Genomic DNA, 17,719 nt, shown 5'->3' with positions numbered 1-17,719 from the left:
GGCAGTAAACAAATAAAGGTGGAACGTAATTCACCACAACCACATAAGTAATGCAATTTTCTCCGTTATCTGGATGTTCCGACAATGCAATTGCTCTGCTTTCTAATATGTTGGGATAACTATTCTGAAATGTATCATCAACATACCTTCGGTTCCAAGAGAAAATATCATCCTGCTCACCGTTCCGTTCATCGTTCATCTATCCGAACTCATTCAAAATGAGCGAATTTCATTAAATATTCAACAACCAGCAGCGACAAAGTGAATATTGATTTGCTATTTTTTTTTTTCAAAAAATTAAACTCAGAATAGTGAACACATAAATACATCACACACTCAACACAGTACCAGACGTGAGCCCTTTTGGCACTGGTTTCGCTTGCTGTCTTACTGCCTGAGCTTGGCTGCTCGATGTGTGTGTCCCGGGGAACTCGCTCCACTCCACAGCACTATACACTTTACCAGTGGATGGACCCACAAAGCTTGAGCCAACTCCCCATCAGCAGTGGCAGCCGCACAGCAGACTCATCAACATTCCAGGCTCCATTTTGACATCTATCCATAAAACAGAAGTGCTGATAACAGCATCCACGAAGTGTCTTCAGAAATCTACAGACCTCAAACAATGGCCCATTCACATATTCTTGATCTATTCTGCACACGGATGAATTTTCACTACCATTCATCACATTAAGTCAGAACAAAATCCATTCGACCGTGAATGGAGAACAAAAAAAATCTACAACTTCATTCAACCTTTTTACCTCCTAAGGATCCGTTTCCGAGTCAAAGAACAGTCGTAAACTATTACACACTTTACAAATATACTAATCCGCACGTTTTACACTGTTTAATTTTTGATCCTACACGAATTATTCCAATTTTTCACGCCAGTTCAAACAAGACTTCACAGGCAGCCATTAAAGCGAACGGCGTTTCTTCACTCTGCTGCTTCTCTTTCTAGTTTTCTCGTCTCGAACCGTCTTCTTTTGCCAAACGGAGCACTCTTTCGACTGGATATAACTCGACGGCACCAACACAAGGGTTGTGTTAAAATCAAAACATTTTTTTTTTCATGTGACATTTGTTAAATAACATCGCCTTACATGCTCCGCAACACATCTCTAGCTTTGATGTATTTAATTTAACTCGAACGCGATACACCTATCGGACACACGGAGAAAATCGGTCTCCAGTTGAATAATTTCTTGCGTTCGTTCAAGAAAACAACGGCGAAACACCTTGCGAAAAACTCAGCTAGACAAACTTCGAACGGAAATTGTACACAGCTTATGACTAATATAATATAAATTATATACATTACCATTTACTATTATCAGTGAGTATTGTTTTCCGAATTCCGTTTCATAACGAATCGAAATTGTTGAAGAACAGTATAACCTGCACCAAAGACATCATATTAACAAGATATCCAGCTCTCACATTTCCCAAACAAATCATTGGCAACATCCTTTTTTGCGAGCATGTCGCCCTCAGGTGAATCGAATCTCATTCGCTCCAAGCTGACAGGGTCTGCCTGCACACAGAGAAATAGAACACATTAGATTCTAATATATTGAGTCTTTAAATCAACTTCAAACAACTGTCTGAATCAAATAATCTTTGAAATAACATTTGAGTCAAATAAAACTGTTTTTGGATCGAATTTAAAGTAGCAATGTATATTAGATTCAAATATATTGAGATATGGGTTCAAATTTCAAAATTTTATTGAAACAAATCAAAAAATTTATATGATTCAAATGCCTTTTACAGTACATTAAGTGTATTTGAATCGAAAATGTTGTTGGATAGATTTAAATGAAAAAATATGTCAACTCTTGCATTAAACTGAAGCAAATATACTGAGTCTTAGCTTCAAATGTATGGGTGTTGATTGAAATGTTTCGTCATTGAATCAAATGCCAGATATTTTTGATTCTAAACCATTTTCATTGAATCAAACAATGGTACTAGTTTATTTTGTGATAATTAACACAACTTTTGCTAAGATTTCATTTTTTTACATCATTCAAACGGAAATTGTACGGAAGTAATAACTTTCGAAGCAGTTGACGAATTTAAACTATCTGCACTATTGAAATCGTTTGAATTGTGCGATACTATAGCACAGACTAACAGACATGACAGTACGAGTAAATTCTCATAAAAATAATTTTTCGTGATGCACTAGCTCCATCTATATTGTACTGCGCGAACTATTTACTATCTGTACACCCCTTGTGTTTTGTAAGTTTTTTTACTAGTTGGTTTCCCCTCGTTTGTCAACACCGATCAGCTGCTTGTAGGGATGCCTGATCTCATCAAAATATTTGGAAATGAATCGTCACAATAAATTATTGGATTACGTTGATAATATATTTAACTTTTTCGCGATGTTGGAAGGTAACCATTTATTTACTCAACGTTGTTCATCTACAGTATTTTGTATTAGTAGTTTTCACCCGAAATTAGGTGGCTGCAGACCAGAAGCAAGTAAATATTGTAACAAAACGGGTTCGATTTTGTATTGCGTTGGAGGAGGAAAAGTAGGCACAATTATGTATATAGTTTTGGCAATATGTATTAAATCTGTATCCTGCATGAAATTCGCATGGACGTATACAAATCATTACTTTACAGGTATGCTGTATGAATGGCAACTCTGTTGGTAAATAAAAAAATAAACACAGTCTAGATGACAGACAGGATGTCTGTCGTGGCGCCATCATGACACATGTGAGTACTGTCCCAAATAAAGGAATATTCGAAATGACCGTTAAAATGATTGTAGAATCTAATTTGAGTGTCCTGTCTGTTAGTCTGTGACTATAGTGAGTGCTTTCATATAAAAGGTAGATTATGAATTATGTATGTAAAGCGAAATTACATTTTCATTCATTCCAGAGAACGGTTTCACAGTTCACTGAGCACACAAAAAGCATTCAATTATAAATAAAAATGTTATTTACAATAACTAGTCAAAAAATTCTTTTTAAATAACAATTTATTGAATTTAAAAAAAATCCATCATTGAATCTACACACAGTCGCAAACAGAACAAAAACTAATTTGCTTTGAATCAAATAAAAATTTTATTTGATTCCAAGTGAAATAAAATTCAGGTGGAAATGAAATATATTTGAATTCAAAGCACAATATATTTGAATTTAATGTTTCTTTTATTTATTTCTAATAATAATTTGTTTGATGTAAATATCAAATGTATTTGAATCAAAGGAATATAAAAATAAGTGCGGATTCAAAATAAAATATCTTTGAATTCAAAGTGTAATATATTAAAATTTAAAATGATTTTTTCTGCGAGTGTGACTTAACACTTATCATCGCTGGTTAGACCCGTGTCCTCGAAAGCTTTCTTCAATTTTGACCAAACTTCCTGAGCTGTTCGTGCTTCCCTGACGTGGACGTAGTTAACCGAATCAAGAAGCAGAATAATCTTCGCAATGGACTCAAACAGTCAAGCAGAGTCTGGAACATCAAGCTCAATACTGCATTGAAGAGTTTCGGACTAATTGCTCCAGAATACGATCCATGCCTGTACTACTGGATCCAAGATGAGAAGATTCTTTGTATTCCCGTGTATGTTGACGATGTGCTGATATTCTCTAACGACGACCAATGAAATAATAATTTCAAGAACAAGCTAAGCAGTAGATTTCGCATGAAAGATTTTAGACCTGCTGCAAGCTGTTTGGGTATTCGGATTGTTCGCAAGAAGAATTCTGTTATGCTGTATCAAGAAACTTACATCAATTCCATCTTACGTCACTTCAACATGCAACATGTGGAAGCTGTTACCACACCGATGAATGCCGAAGAAGCTAACGAAGGAAATGTCACAAAAGACACCTGAGGAAACTGAGAAGATGAAGAACATCCCATATCAAGAAGCTGTTGGATGCCTGATGTATCTTTCACAGAGCACTAGACCAGATATCCTGTTTGCTGTTAACCTTCTGAGTAGGTTTAACAATTATCCTGGACCGAAGCACTGAGAAACAGTGAAGCATCTCTTACGGAATCTCCTGGTGGCAACCCGTAAAAAAATAAACCATTGATTTTACAGCATAAACAATTGATTCGCAATTAGATATATGGGTTACAATATATTTTATTGTATCTTGACAAGATTTTTTTCATTTCCAACGATTCAATGTATTGTTCCTACGATTCTACAATTGAATTTATTGTACACGTGATGTTTTAAACAATATGCAAACTGTACATTTTATTGTTTTCCAAGAAAACATGTATGAGAAAACTTCATGATTTGAATTGTTACAATACTTAACAACCTATACATTCTATTGTAAAAAGCATTTTCACAATTGATTGAATAGTGTATAACAATACATTAAAATATTTTTCAATGGTCAAAGCAAAATTGTGGCAGGTTTTATAACAGCAAATCATATTGTTTTTCAACAATATTTTTTATTCGGGAAGGACTGATGTCACAACTGATAGAAAAGGACCCTATCGAACTGCTATGCGACAATCAAAACACAATATGTATTGCTCGCAACGGCGGATACACACCACGAACGAAGCATATTGACATCCGTCACCACTTCATCCGGGATGCATTGGATCGAAGAATTGTCAACCTTTCTTACGTTCAAACAAGTGAGCAAGTAGCAGATGGTTAAACCAAACCACTCCAACGAATAAAGCTCGAAAATAATCGAAAGGCGATGGGATTGTTGATTTGAAGTCAACAGCTTAAGGAGGAGTGTTAAAGAACAGTAACCTGTGACCTAACACTTATCATGGTAGGCATAGATAATAAGATTTCATTGAATAAAATTATTATACTTCTAAACGTCAATCAGAACAGTTTAATTTCTTTTCGCACTCTCAATAGAAATTTAAAATATCTTTTTTTTGTATTTCGTCAAATACTGTCACAAACCGATCATTATGGTAAGCGTTTTGAAAAAAAACACAAAAATACACCTCGTCCCAAGGACTATTTGATTTCTTCGTCTACAAAAGCCACAATTAACCCCAGTTCTTCAGAGACAGGTATCATCAACTGCTACCAACGTACAAAAAAACGTAAACAAGATACAGAAACCATGATACGCCAACCAGTGACATATCTAGGGAGGGTAGGAGCGACGACACGACCAGGTACTTCGAAGAAAAATCAGCATTAAAACTGTTCGCTAATGATTCACCGCCAGTTACCACAAATCTAGCGACCCCTTGTAAATGATAAAAATAATCTTCTCGAGCAACACTGTTTAAGTTGCTATGGACTAGTTACCAAGGAACCCCAAAACAAATAAACATGTTTTGAAAGCGGTGGAATAGTTCTATTAGTGTTAAACTTTGTTCAAATTAAGCAGAAATGCATTTGAATGAACTCGATTTTCGGAATTTAATCGAAACTAAGGATGAAACCAACGAACGAGGACAATGATCTGCTTCCAGCGATTCATCCGTACACTTCAACTGCTAGCTTTTCTGGGCAGTAGGATTCGGTGTAATATACCGGTGTCAAAATTGTTTTGTGTCGGTTGATTGCGCAGAAGTGGAAACAGTATTTCACCTTGTTGGCCACTATTCGAGGATTACTAGTGGAATTCCACAAAGAAGTTATTTTACCGTACGTTATACAGGTACCGCAGAGCACTAGCCTCGCTCAGCTCGTTGTCGGTCATTTCCATGTCTTCCTTCTCACACAACGGTTTCAAGTCAAGACCTGAATTTTGAACTTGGCTTTATAAAAGACATAACTCATACTCCTCATTTTTTACATTCCGCTCGAGTCAGGTAAATCCATTAAAATGTTCCGTAATATAATAACCGATCTGAAATTTATTTTGTTTACATTCATCTTGCCTTCGATATGCAGTAACCAAGGTTATGGTGACTGTTATTCAAAATCAATAAATAAATCAACTTGTGCTGCAAGTTTAAAAAAATTCACTAGCGTTTTCGATTTGACATTTCCAGTTACTGAGGGGTAGTTAAATTTACGATACAGTTTTGATAGACGAGTGGCAGGTCGTGTCGTCGGTAGGAGGTTGCGAAGGGAGCCATCGCCCCGGACGCAACGTTTTTAGGGGGACGGCAAATCAATCCTTGGGACCTTTGCTTCACTCGCCCAAGCCATCTTTCCGGAGATGGAGTTCAGCTGTCACAAAACTAACGATGGGGGCGCAAAATCTCTTACTTTGCTATTTTGCCCCGGGAGCCAAATTTCCCCGGTACACCATTGCTGCCAACAACTACAGCAACGACCAAAACAACTGACAAAGAAACGGACGAGAACGGTGGACGATGAGGTGACGAACGGATCACTATGAAATATCACTGAATTGAAATCTACCTCAAAAAATTGCGACGGATTGAGCTAGTTTAGAAAAGTTTGAAAAGGTTTGGGCGGAATCAGTGTATCTAAGAAAGTTTAGGGATTCGGAAGGAAAACAAATGGAATGACAATTTCGCCCTTTAAATGTGAAGTCACGTATTACTAAGAATGAGATTTTGGCAAAATCGAAGTTTCTATACCAAATTGTTCTGTTTCAGAACATTCAAAGGAAATAATAACTCATGTTGTTTACACTTGTCTAAGTGGAGAATAACGACAATTGTTAGATTGTAAGAAACACTTTTTTAGTTTAGACTATGACTGAGTAGGAAAGAATTAATTTCCTTTATCTTTGTATATAATTACGAATGAAATAATTTTAATCTCTTTACGCACATACATTTTTGTAAGTATTGACTTCCTTTAAGAAACAGCTTATCTGTTGAATGTGTTGAAACTATAATTGGAATGTAACTTATTTCATGGCAATCTGTCCGTGTTTTTAAGTTGTATGTATATATTATTGTTACTATCCAATCAATCTAAATTTTTTCCTTTTTTTAACTTATACAATTTTAAAAGTTTACGAGGGATTACACAGGATTAACAAGTTCAGAAAATTTCAACATGGATTAAAAAGGTTAAAGTTTAAAAGTTAAGTGAGATTATTTTGGATTAGATGAGTTTTATTGTTTGAGTTAGTCCAGAGTTTAGAATGATTTCCCCTTTGTTAGAGCAAATTCAGCAGCTGCGAGATTCATATGGGTGGTCTATAATATAACTGAAACTGAAACAAACGTATCCCCAGCAAGCCGTTCTAGTTTTATTTATTCGACCAGTTTTTCTGTCAAATTTAAAACTGGTCTACGATGCCGTTCTATTTTTTGTATATTTGAAACACGAGTAAAACACTGCTGGGGCTGCCAGTTTTTCTTGTTATAAAATCCAGATTTAAATTTTGTAACTGACATAAATTATGCATCTAGAACTAAAACACTCCTGAATATGCCCTTATTATCCAAGTAACAGTTAGAAAGGCTACATAATTCTATTAAGAAATGCTCACTTTCTATTCAAAGTGTAGAAATTTGTGCGATGAAATATACAGTAAACAGAAAATAAATCATTGAAGCCTGGCTCCCGATTTTTCAGATGTGTGTTCAAATTTTCCAAACCCTAATGCATGTTTAATTAATTTATTGAATTTTCTGAATATATTAGTATTGTTTTCTACCATTAATATAAAGTTATAGACTTTCATTTCACTAAGAAAGAAACTAATGTTAATTTTTTATTGGAATAATTCTAGAAAGAAAGTTATCCGAAAACAACATTAACTTTTATATGTACGATATGGCATTCCTGCTACGAAGATTAAACTGTCATGATAAGATTGCATGCATGTTGGATTAATGAAAGCATACTGATTCAGATTTATATTAAATATTCGTAACACAGTTTTCGAGGCATTTTTTCTGTGTTGTTTAGAAGTATTCAAAGTGATATTAGATAAAGCTGCAAGCAATAAATTTTTATTTATTTTTAGGATACTTTCAACCAATATACAGTAGAAATGGATGTTCTTTCTAGACCAGCAGAAGAATTCGCCAATGATAGCACTGTGGAGGAACTGTGGGCTATGAAAGCCGTCGAACATGCAGAGATTTATTTCAACCTACTTTGCAGTGTTGATCCTCGACAACTTCACCTAACACCATATGACAACGAGATATATGAAGAGTTCCGTAAGCAGTTCCCCGACATGAATGTTGCAGTGGTAAACGAAAACGAGCTGAAAAGCGCAGAAGGAAAAACAAAGTGGCGAAATTACATGGACAAATTCAACCGGCTAGAAGATTACAGCTATGGAACACTGTTAAGAGCTGATGCTCGAGAAGAATTTCAACCTGGCAATGCTATCTTGGTTGTAAGAATCCAATTCTGGGCGATAGAAATTGCAAGAAATAGGGAAGGTCATAATGATTGCATACGACAGAACTTTCGCGGTTTAAGTAAAAAGGAGGAATAAAATTAGTTCCCATTTATAAACCATGCGTTTTCAACGAATTGCTTTTGGATGACAATAGCAATCAAAAAGTCATTTCCTATATCGGTTCCTTTTTCTATTAACGAATCGGCTGATATACAGATTATGATTGTGGTAGATCTGTTTCAGAAAATGGCTAATGTTTTAACAAACATGAATCTTGATGCAGCCATTTGGCCAACAATCTTCCTTGCTGTTCAGGCGAGAAGTTCGCGAGCTTGCTTTTTTTCGATTCTCTGTTTTCTCAGCAACAGCCGCTTTTCCCGTTCGTACTCCTTCATTCGGTAAATGTAACTAAAAATGTCCAAAGAATTGATTATGGAGTACTAAGCATATCAGAGCTATACTAAAATACGCACTCTTCATGTTGACAGTTCAGATAATCATGCTTCTCGTGGGCACATTTGTATGCAAATGGCCAAACATCAGCTCGGCAGGCCATATGAGCAATTAATTTGTGAGCACAATAGTCTCGATTCTCAAGCGGCACCTTAGCAGCTTCCATTTCTTGCTCCGTTGCAATCATTACTGTAAAATTCAACAAATTTTGTAATACAAAGAAATGTTTTGTTTTGGAATCTGTTAAGTGGGTATCATGAGCTCTAACTATTATGTAATTATAAATCATAAATATACAAAAATCCATTACATATCAAGAGAATGCTACGGCTTGTGTTAAATATCTTGAACAGAGAAGAAGAAACGAAACTTACCCCGTTCTTTACGACCATTGGGGAATCCGAAATTAGCATCAAAGCTTGGTTTTACGAGCGGTTCCGGAGTTGCTTCCGGATTCGTGACATACCGCGCAACATAATTGCCCATACCAGATAGTTTACTAGAAGATCCCCGGTATTCGCTGCAAAGATTTGAAAACTATTATAATCCAGCATAATAAGAAAAATTTAAGCAGCATACTGCAAGTATCTAGCGCTTATTTGGAATTAGTCAAGTTCTTGCTGTACGGGTTATCTGTGAACTTTGATGAACGAAAAAAAAACAGATTAGATGTCAGATTACTCGCCCGGTGCAAAAACAATGGGTTCAATAAAGAGAGTGCCTATAACCAATAAATTCAATAAATTAGAGTGCCTATAGTCACTCTACAATAAATATGGAGCTCATCACGACGAAATATTGTAAAGGTGATACCTTTTTAAGGAGAAAATTTGAGTTTAAAAGGGTCGTGTTGATTTCTCGAATAAATCTAAACTATATCTGCACGTTTACAGATATATTATTTGGAGGATAAATTATTGTTCCATGACTTTCTTTCCTATTGTTTATAAAACGATAAATCGACGTTCCGGGTAATCTTATTGACAATTTCTATTATGGTCAGACCCGATTTTATAATGAATAGGTTGTCAAGTCACGTTACCATAGAAAAACGAAAATGCTCTTGAATAATTGAAAATTGAAATTAATACTCTATCTTTTATAGCTCGCTTGCAACGCGTGATATATACATGTTTGCCAACACTCTTTTTAGCAATTGGTGCTCAAATCTATGTAATTTATTTTATTTCAACAGACTCCGCAGCGTACAGAACCATTGCATGGCTAGTGCAAGATCCTACTGAGACTAAGAATCCTTCCAAGTTGGTGATCGAACACACCAAAATTGATTTGTAAGACCAGCGCCCTATACATAGAAACAGCCTACCCGTGTTATACTTTTAAAAGTCTATTACGTTGATTAAATAGTGCTTTTGCGTTGGGCCGTAGTTTTAGTCAGATATCAAAATTACTGATGGGCAATACGGCTCATTTCTATAGCGGCCCTTACACGAGTCATTAAAAATGTCATTACTAAAAAATAATATCATTTTAATGAACGTGTAATGGTGCACTAATGACGAAATTTCCAACAAATTTGAATTACATCATTTAAATGACATCATTTAAAATGACATTTTTAATGCTCGTGTAAGGGCCGCTTATGAGCGGCTCGTTCGTAAGAGCCGGTTCAATTGAACGGCTCATTGGCTGTTTTTCAATAAACGTCAATGTAGAGAAGCGGTTCGAGAGAGTGAGTGTGAGAGCCACGGAAATGCATGAGCGGTATGGGCGATCTAAAATTGTGTTTCACAACTAGAGGTGTCCGTGTGCGAGGAAGCGGGATATTGAAATAAATAAGTTGAAATTCCATTTGGAAAAAAATCTATTTTTCTTCTCCTATTACGACAGAATTCTTTGAAAATTCACTGCTGAATAAATGTTCCTATGTATTTTTGACAGCTTCATTAGAAAACATCATCGTTTAACCAACAACGCAATCAAATTTGGGCGTACACAGATTTTCCAAGGCACACAGATTTTCCAAGTTGAAACGCAGATTTTAAAATGGCAACTCTGCTTGAGAGCCGCGGATCAATTTTGAAGAGCCGTGATTCGTTCGCTCATTGCTACGAGTCGGTTCAAATGAACGGCTCGTGAGCGCTCGCCCATCACTAATCGAAATGACAAATTTAAAAAAAAAGTTAAAATCATTCGCGAAATGCCCACAAAATCTATTCAAAAATCTGCACGAAAAATCTGCTTGGAAAAAATTATTCGGTAATTGCTCGAAACAAAATGCTTGTTCGAAGAAGCTGCTCGAAAAACTTGATTGAAAAGTGAAATTTCTATGAATGTGCCAATGCCAATGCCTTTTGTGCGAGGCAAACTTCACATAAAATAAATTCGCTAACGGTCGACTTGCTGATGCCAAGTTAACTTATGTATCTTATCTAAAATTAATCTCTAATTACCTGAACCACTAATTATCAAAAAGATATATACTCGATGCGTAGAATTATTTCCAATCAGCATGTGTAATAATATCGAAAATCTGGTTAAAATTAGTCGAGCTGTATTAGATATTCAATACCAGATCAGTGTCTGTTCGGGTCCATTTTCCGTATTTTGAAAATACATCCTTACACTTAGAAAAAAACCATAGTAACCGTAACCTGTTCTTCATTGTCATTTCAACTATACGCTTAAATAGTAGCAACAATCATATATGAATATTCACCATCTGTATTGTATAAATTACTAGACAACAAAGACTACGACTTGACTAAACTATTTGTATTTATGACTTTTCTGGCATGGTCATCCTGACAATGGTAGTCATCTCAAACATAAGAACAAATAGTTAAAATCACAATTTTTAGTAAGATGAAATTGCCTCTCGAGCCTTGATATATATGAGAAGCGAAATAGTTATTGCTACCATGTAAACATGTTCACAGTATAATAATGTTACCATAAATAGAAACATGGTTTAAAAGATAATTATGAAGTTTGAAAACACTAGTCATGTAGTCCATATCAACAGAATTTATGTAGTAAGCACATTATCGTATAGTGTTTTTCAACCTACTATGTATTACATTTGTGCTGACTATACAAATTGTCAATGAACGGGTATACTGTTATTGTCACATAAAGTTACAATTTAGCAGAAAATTTCGTACATGGGTAACACATCAGTGATGGATTTGAACAAAATATTCTATATTGTGACTGTGTACTTTGGTAGGTCTTGCAGGTAGGTAAAGTTTGTAGCCTTACTAGTTTCCGTCGTTGAAGTTCAATTTTTCAACAATTTTTCCAGTGAAATCAACATCTCGTATACGGTTTATTATTCATTATCGGTCGCTGTAGAAACAATATTAAGCGATTGATGAAAAGGAAGATTATCATTTGATTCCCGGATTCATTTCGCTCGAATCCGACGGAAAATCGGTATCGAGGTTTGCATCTGGACTTGGCTAATAATTTCTTTTCTGCTGCCAATTCCTGCTTTAGGAAAAACTCCACCGGACAGAGCCTTGGATCAACTGATGCTATCAAGCAATGTTAAGCAATATTTCACCAGGTATATTATCATTTGATTTGATGCGAAAATAAAATAGAGTTTAATGAAATTATTTTGTTGTTCTTATTTTAGAATTTAAATTCATAAAACTTTTCAACATTAGCTCATGTTTTGCTGATCTTCAGCATTGTTGAATCAACCACTGCTTCTAGTTTCAAAATAACTAGAAGTGAAATGTCAAAAATATCATGACACTGGTTATAGCAAAAATTACAATGTAAAAAAAATATTCGGTCATGGTTAGGCTAACAATCTCAATCGTATTAGTTATTCATACAATACACTGTTCAATATTACTATTCTAGAGCTGATACCATTCATAGTAAACATGAACTTGACTATTGTTGAAATCATGTGATTACATAGTCGGCTGAAAACCACTATACGCTCATGGTCAAGTTGGCCCTCTATATAGTAACAGTTACCATACTATTTTTCTGAGTGTATATTTATGGAGAGGGATTTGGATAGTTGGTGAAAATTGCCCGCATAGCGTTTTGGCTACCTGGGCAGCCATGGCCACCAGACGGCTACCAAAATTGATTCAGTGACGGTTGTCAAATCCTATTTGACAAAACAATGTCGCCTGTATCTAAGTTAGCCGAGCGTTTTTATCTTCTCACCTTCGCTGAAAATGTCAAAGATTTCAATGTGGAAAAATCCTGGTGGATACGGTTGTATCGTTTGAGTTGTATAACTGCCAGCGGTGAGGCAGTCGGTCACCAGAATGTCTGCCAGCTATATTTTTCCAGCTGGCAGCGTTTAGTCAGCCGTCTGGCAGCCATGCGTATGCGGGTGGTTTTACTAAAATTGGAAAACTTGCGACCCAATTTTGGATAGCTACAAGGAAGCGTGCATTTAATAAATTTCACTTTTATCGTGCCAGAAAGAAAAACAAAGTACGTGTGATAAAAATTTCGGTGCTGTTTTTCCGGAAAAATAATAGCAACTGACTAGTTCTGATGATGGCATGTTAATGTGCGATCAAGAACAGATAAAACGATGAATAATTTGAAAGCACCGTCTTTACACTCGCTGCTAGATTCGGATCATGGTTCAAATGACAGTCTGCTTGCCGAATCACTGCAGCTTGATATAGAGGAGGTAGGCAGCAGCACCAATTGATAAGCCTTATCAAGTATACTTTTGAGTGGTTACTGAAAAAATATTTCATTTTAGCTGGACGATGAAGAGTATTCCCTACCGGTTGTTGATCAATTACCGACGCTGGAAAGTGTCCTAAGTGAGATTGATAGTGATTTGGATAGTGCTTCTGCCCTGGGAAGATGCATCGTGGATGGTGCTTCGACAACTTCCGGAGCCACAGCGAGCGATTATGTTCGTGGAGATTTGGGATCAACACCCACTCCATCGCTATGCGACGATTACATGCGAATGGAATCGATACTACGGCATGTTGTGCTGTTAGGGGTAACCGCACAGCTTACATCTGCCGTCGATCGAGTTGATGCTGGACTGGCTACATCTTGCACGGTTTCCCGAATGATTGCCGTTGGTACCTCTCACGGACATATCCTAGCGTTTGAGTGTACGCAAACTTTGAAATGGTGCTGCCAGGATGGAATCTCTCAAGGGGCCGTTTCGGCACTGGCTTTCAACGAGGATAACACAAGATTGCTGGCTGGATTTGCCAGAGGGAGTATTCTTATGATCGATACGCTTACAGGGGATGTTATTCGAACCTTGAACGAAGTTATCACTCCGAATACGGGAGTGTTGCATTTGAAGTGGACTAATAAACCGGCCCTGGCGTTGTGCTCCGATTCGGGTGGTTCGGTATGGAGTTTGAGTTTTACCAGACGGCTTGGGATACGAGGCTGTGATTCACGCTGTCTGTTCAGTGGTGCCCGTGGAGAAGTTTGTACAATAGAACCATTGTTGCTTGGTGACGAAGAACATTCCTTGAAAAATTATACCCTCGTTGCATTGGCCACGTTGAGTAAGTTTTTCGTCGTGATGATCCGACCCAGACTGAAAGTGGTCAAATTTCATCCGATGGCTAGCTATCCGGATTGCTTACCATTATTGGCCTGGCAAATGGTTCTAATTCAAGCGGCCGATTCATCTCGGACCGTTGATCCCGTCCTGGCTGCCGCACGAGGAGCTGATCTTTACTTCCATCAAATTAGTTACTGCAGTGGTCGAATTTCACTAATTTTTCTAAGACACATCCAGCTTAATTATAGACTGTTGGCACTGCATTGGCTTGGGCCAAAAACGATTGCCTGCATGGACACAATGGAAGTATTGCATCTATCGGATGTGCGAACCAACAAAGAACTAGAATCGATCGAGTTGACCAACGTTGGTCTGATGTACAATTCGGCCCAGTTCAAAGGTTTAGCCACCGGAGGCAATGTCAGTCCTGCACTTGCCCTAGCCGGTGGCTCGGCTTGTTACAACACGGTAGTCTCTCATGGGAATCAGCTTTATTTGCTTGCAGGAAAAAGTATGCACGCAGTCAGCGCAAGGGCCTGGAGTGATCGGATATCATATTTGACTTCGATGCAACGATGGGACGAAGCGATCGAACTGGCCGTGGAAGGCTACAGGGCAGCGGCTGGTAGACATCGACGTCAAACGGTGGCGAAAGAAAGGATTCTTCGCATGTTCGATGAATACTTAGCGTCCACAAGGAAAACACCCGATGTTTGCCTGGAAGCGATGGTGGCCTGTTTGATCGAGATCAATGAAAAGTGAGTTTTTGTTTTCACAGATTTTGACAGGACTATCCTAACGACTTGCTTGTTTATTCAAACGCAGGAATCCTCTATGGCAGGATTTGTACGACCGTCTAGCAACGCCGGATCAATATTTGATCATCATAGCGAAACACATTGAAAACGATGAGCTGGATTCGATCGCTCCGGCGGTGGCTCAAGTGTTGTGCGATTTATTCTGGCGTAAACGGTTCATCGCACGATTGGAAAATTTGATACTCAAACTCGACTGGCAATGTTTGGATTTGCATCAGGTACTAACGATCTGCAGGAAGGAGAAAATGTACCGAGCACAGATGTATCTCAACACGAAAGCGCTGGGTGATTATACCGTATCACTGACCGATCTGATTCCTCTGATAAACGACAATAACGAAGACGACCCGCATCACCTGGGGAACTGCCTGCTGGTGTACGTATCCAGTTGTCTCGCTGGACGGGGCTATCCCACCGGGGATATTACACCGGAGATGATTGCCACGGTGAAACACGAGGTTTTGCGCTGTCTCACCGTAGTACACTCGAAACTAGCTTCCGAAGGAGAACTACCGTATCCTTATTTGCGCACACTTTTGAATTTTGATACTAGAGAAACGTTAAACGTAATTTCGCTTGCATTCCAGGAGAAAGAATTCAACGGTGAGCTTGGTCTTTCCCAGCGCCAGCGAATCATTAATATTCTGATAGAGATTCTAACTCCTGAGTATGCCACCTGGTCACAGATTGGCTGTCTGCTGAATTTCATTGCCCAACAAATAGCAACCCGACTGCTGCCGGAAAATGATTTACTACTAGAAAGAGTGGTTACCTATTTGACCAGGCAAAGTCATGAGAGGGAAGATGCGGGAATGTCCCGAAGAGAACATTCCGAACAGGAACAAACCTGGCTTGAGTTGTTACGTTCCAATTGTCTCAGTCACATCTCGAATGAAGAATTGTTACGAATTTCACGCCAAAGCAAGTGCTACCGAGTAACGGAGTTTATTTTGGAAGAATTAGGTCAATATGAGGAAATATTTGACTGTTACCTTTTGGACGAATTTAGATATAACGAGTTATTTTCGTACATCTCCCAGTACTGGGAGGATTCGAGAAGACAAATTTTGCCTTTACTAAAGCGGAACTTCAAGCGTATTCTGGATATCAACGTCGAACAAACAACCAGAATTATAACTGAGCTGTTCATGAGACATCTGAATAACTTTCTGGAACTGCTAGTGGACACACCCGAGAAATTGTTTCTGTTTCTCAGACAACTTTTGAAACAATCGGTTCAGCTTGAAACACGAGATTGTGAAAAATACCTGCAGCTTTTGTGCCAGTATCAACCGGAAGAAGTGATCGAATTTTTGAAATCGAATGACTCCTACCGGTTGGATTTCGCTGTCAGCACTATTAGAAGTCATGGCATGAGCACAGCGTTGATATATTTGTACGAGAAGCAAGGTGATTATCAGTCGGCATACGAAATTGCAGTGGAAGCACTGAAAGATGCCCCGGAGAGTACTGCCGAGATGTGTGCCCTACAGGTAGGATTTCATTCTGCTTCTAAGAGAATTCGAACCGCAACCAACATTCATCTTTCACAGGTTTCCGGTCTATGTATTCGCGCTTCCGCACTACTTTCAGAGGCGGAACGTGAAGAGCTTTGGTTTTCTTTGCTAAAGATTGTGCTCTCCCGAAGTGATTTGACTCAGATAACGAAAAACATTCTCACCTCGGCCAGCGAGTTTGTCGATCTGGCTAAGCTGGTCCAACTGGTACTGACATCGGGAACAAAAACCGGTAATTTCGGTGATATTAAGCATGTTCTCATCGGCATGCTATCAAACTCGGCCTACGAAACCGTTTTGCTAGAGACGACTTCTCGCATTCTCGGTAAAGATTTGCACTCGGTTCTTCAACGGGATCTACGATTCGCTCGGAAAGGTCTCTGCGTGAAATCGATCAAGTGCATCATTTGCCGATCGAAGCTGTACAATGCTTCAAAGGATCCCATCGTTGTGTTTGGAAATTGTGGTCACGCACTTCACCAGGATTGTGCCAGTCGTTTCTGTACGACGACCGTAGAATCGCCTGCCAGTCAAACCAACAATTCGACCAAACTGAGATGCCCCCGTTGTGATACCGTCATAAGCGAACGGGAATCAGTGAAAACTTCCGAATGCCGTTATGATCGAAGAATGAATCGAACTGTGCGCGGTGACGACGCCGAGGTGCTCAAAGTCAGTGCTCCACCTCGGATCGGACTGTGAGCCGGTTGGTAGGTTCGATAGTGACTGCTTTTTGTTTTCACGCTTGTATCTCTGTACTGATTTCGTCGGAGAGTCCGACCATAAACCCGAATGCCATTTCAGCTCCGTTCGTGGTAAGCTTTTTAGATTATTCCTCTTATCTATAATATTTCGGTGTCAAATTACACTTTAAATGATTTAGGTATGTTTAATATTTTTAACAAACTTGATTAAATGGAGAAAAAAACATGCTTGAATCACAAGTTTTGTTGTATAGTCCAAACAGTTTATGCTACTATTACTATTATTTATTGGATCCTCTGAACTGTATACTTGTAAACACTATATGTGACATTCAACTAATAGGCATCAATTTCTAACAATTATATTGCAGTTATTTATCATTACCCAGAATAGTGTTAGTAGGATTCTAAGGAACACCGCACCAAAGTTGTTCGATGTGCGAAATGAAATAAAAAACAAAAA

The 17,719-nt window shown here is 37.9% G+C and overlaps 4 protein-coding genes across 7 annotated transcripts in view; 2 read left to right on the top strand and 2 right to left on the bottom strand.

Moving 5' to 3' along the window:
* LOC131439558 (uncharacterized) overlaps positions 1-1,018 on the bottom strand; it is a 30,988-nt gene extending 29,970 nt beyond the window's left edge. The window contains exon 1 of one of the 4 annotated variants that reach the window (XM_058610713.1): positions 757-1,018. The gene's annotated coding sequence lies outside the window, so the exon portion shown is untranslated. The other 3 variants (XM_058610711.1, XM_058610714.1, XM_058610712.1) reach the window with 3 other exon arrangements.
* A 6,674-nt stretch (positions 1,019-7,692) lies between these two features.
* On the top strand, positions 7,693-8,392 carry LOC131438095 (protein PBDC1). The gene is made up of 2 exons (XM_058607898.1): positions 7,693-7,833; positions 7,890-8,392. Exon 2 carries the CDS (start codon positions 7,917-7,919, stop codon positions 8,370-8,372), a length of 456 nt encoding a protein of 151 aa, XP_058463881.1. The 5' UTR covers positions 7,693-7,833; positions 7,890-7,916; the 3' UTR covers positions 8,373-8,392.
* Positions 8,393-8,444: 52 nt separating this feature from the next.
* LOC131438096 (NADH dehydrogenase [ubiquinone] 1 beta subcomplex subunit 7) lies at positions 8,445-9,430 on the bottom strand. Its single transcript, XM_058607899.1, has 4 exons — positions 9,309-9,430; positions 9,104-9,249; positions 8,750-8,918; positions 8,445-8,684 (listed from the first exon to the last, which is right to left on the bottom strand). Exons 2-4 carry the CDS (start codon positions 9,213-9,215, stop codon positions 8,588-8,590), a joined length of 378 nt encoding a protein of 125 aa, XP_058463882.1. The 5' UTR covers positions 9,216-9,249; positions 9,309-9,430; the 3' UTR covers positions 8,445-8,587.
* Positions 9,431-13,144: 3,714 nt separating this feature from the next.
* On the top strand, positions 13,145-17,719 carry LOC131436601 (vacuolar protein sorting-associated protein 8 homolog). Its single transcript, XM_058605416.1, has 4 exons — positions 13,145-13,362; positions 13,438-14,975; positions 15,043-16,528; positions 16,589-17,719. Exons 1-4 carry the CDS (start codon positions 13,261-13,263, stop codon positions 17,252-17,254), a joined length of 3,792 nt encoding a protein of 1,263 aa, XP_058461399.1. The 5' UTR covers positions 13,145-13,260; the 3' UTR covers positions 17,255-17,719.

This window comes from Malaya genurostris, chromosome 3 (assembly GCF_030247185.1).
Source record: "Malaya genurostris strain Urasoe2022 chromosome 3, Malgen_1.1, whole genome shotgun sequence".
Lineage (NCBI taxonomy): Eukaryota > Metazoa > Arthropoda > Insecta > Diptera > Culicidae > Malaya > Malaya genurostris.
The sequence above is the reverse complement of the archived record's forward strand: the minus strand, read 5'-3'. Positions and strand labels throughout refer to the sequence as shown.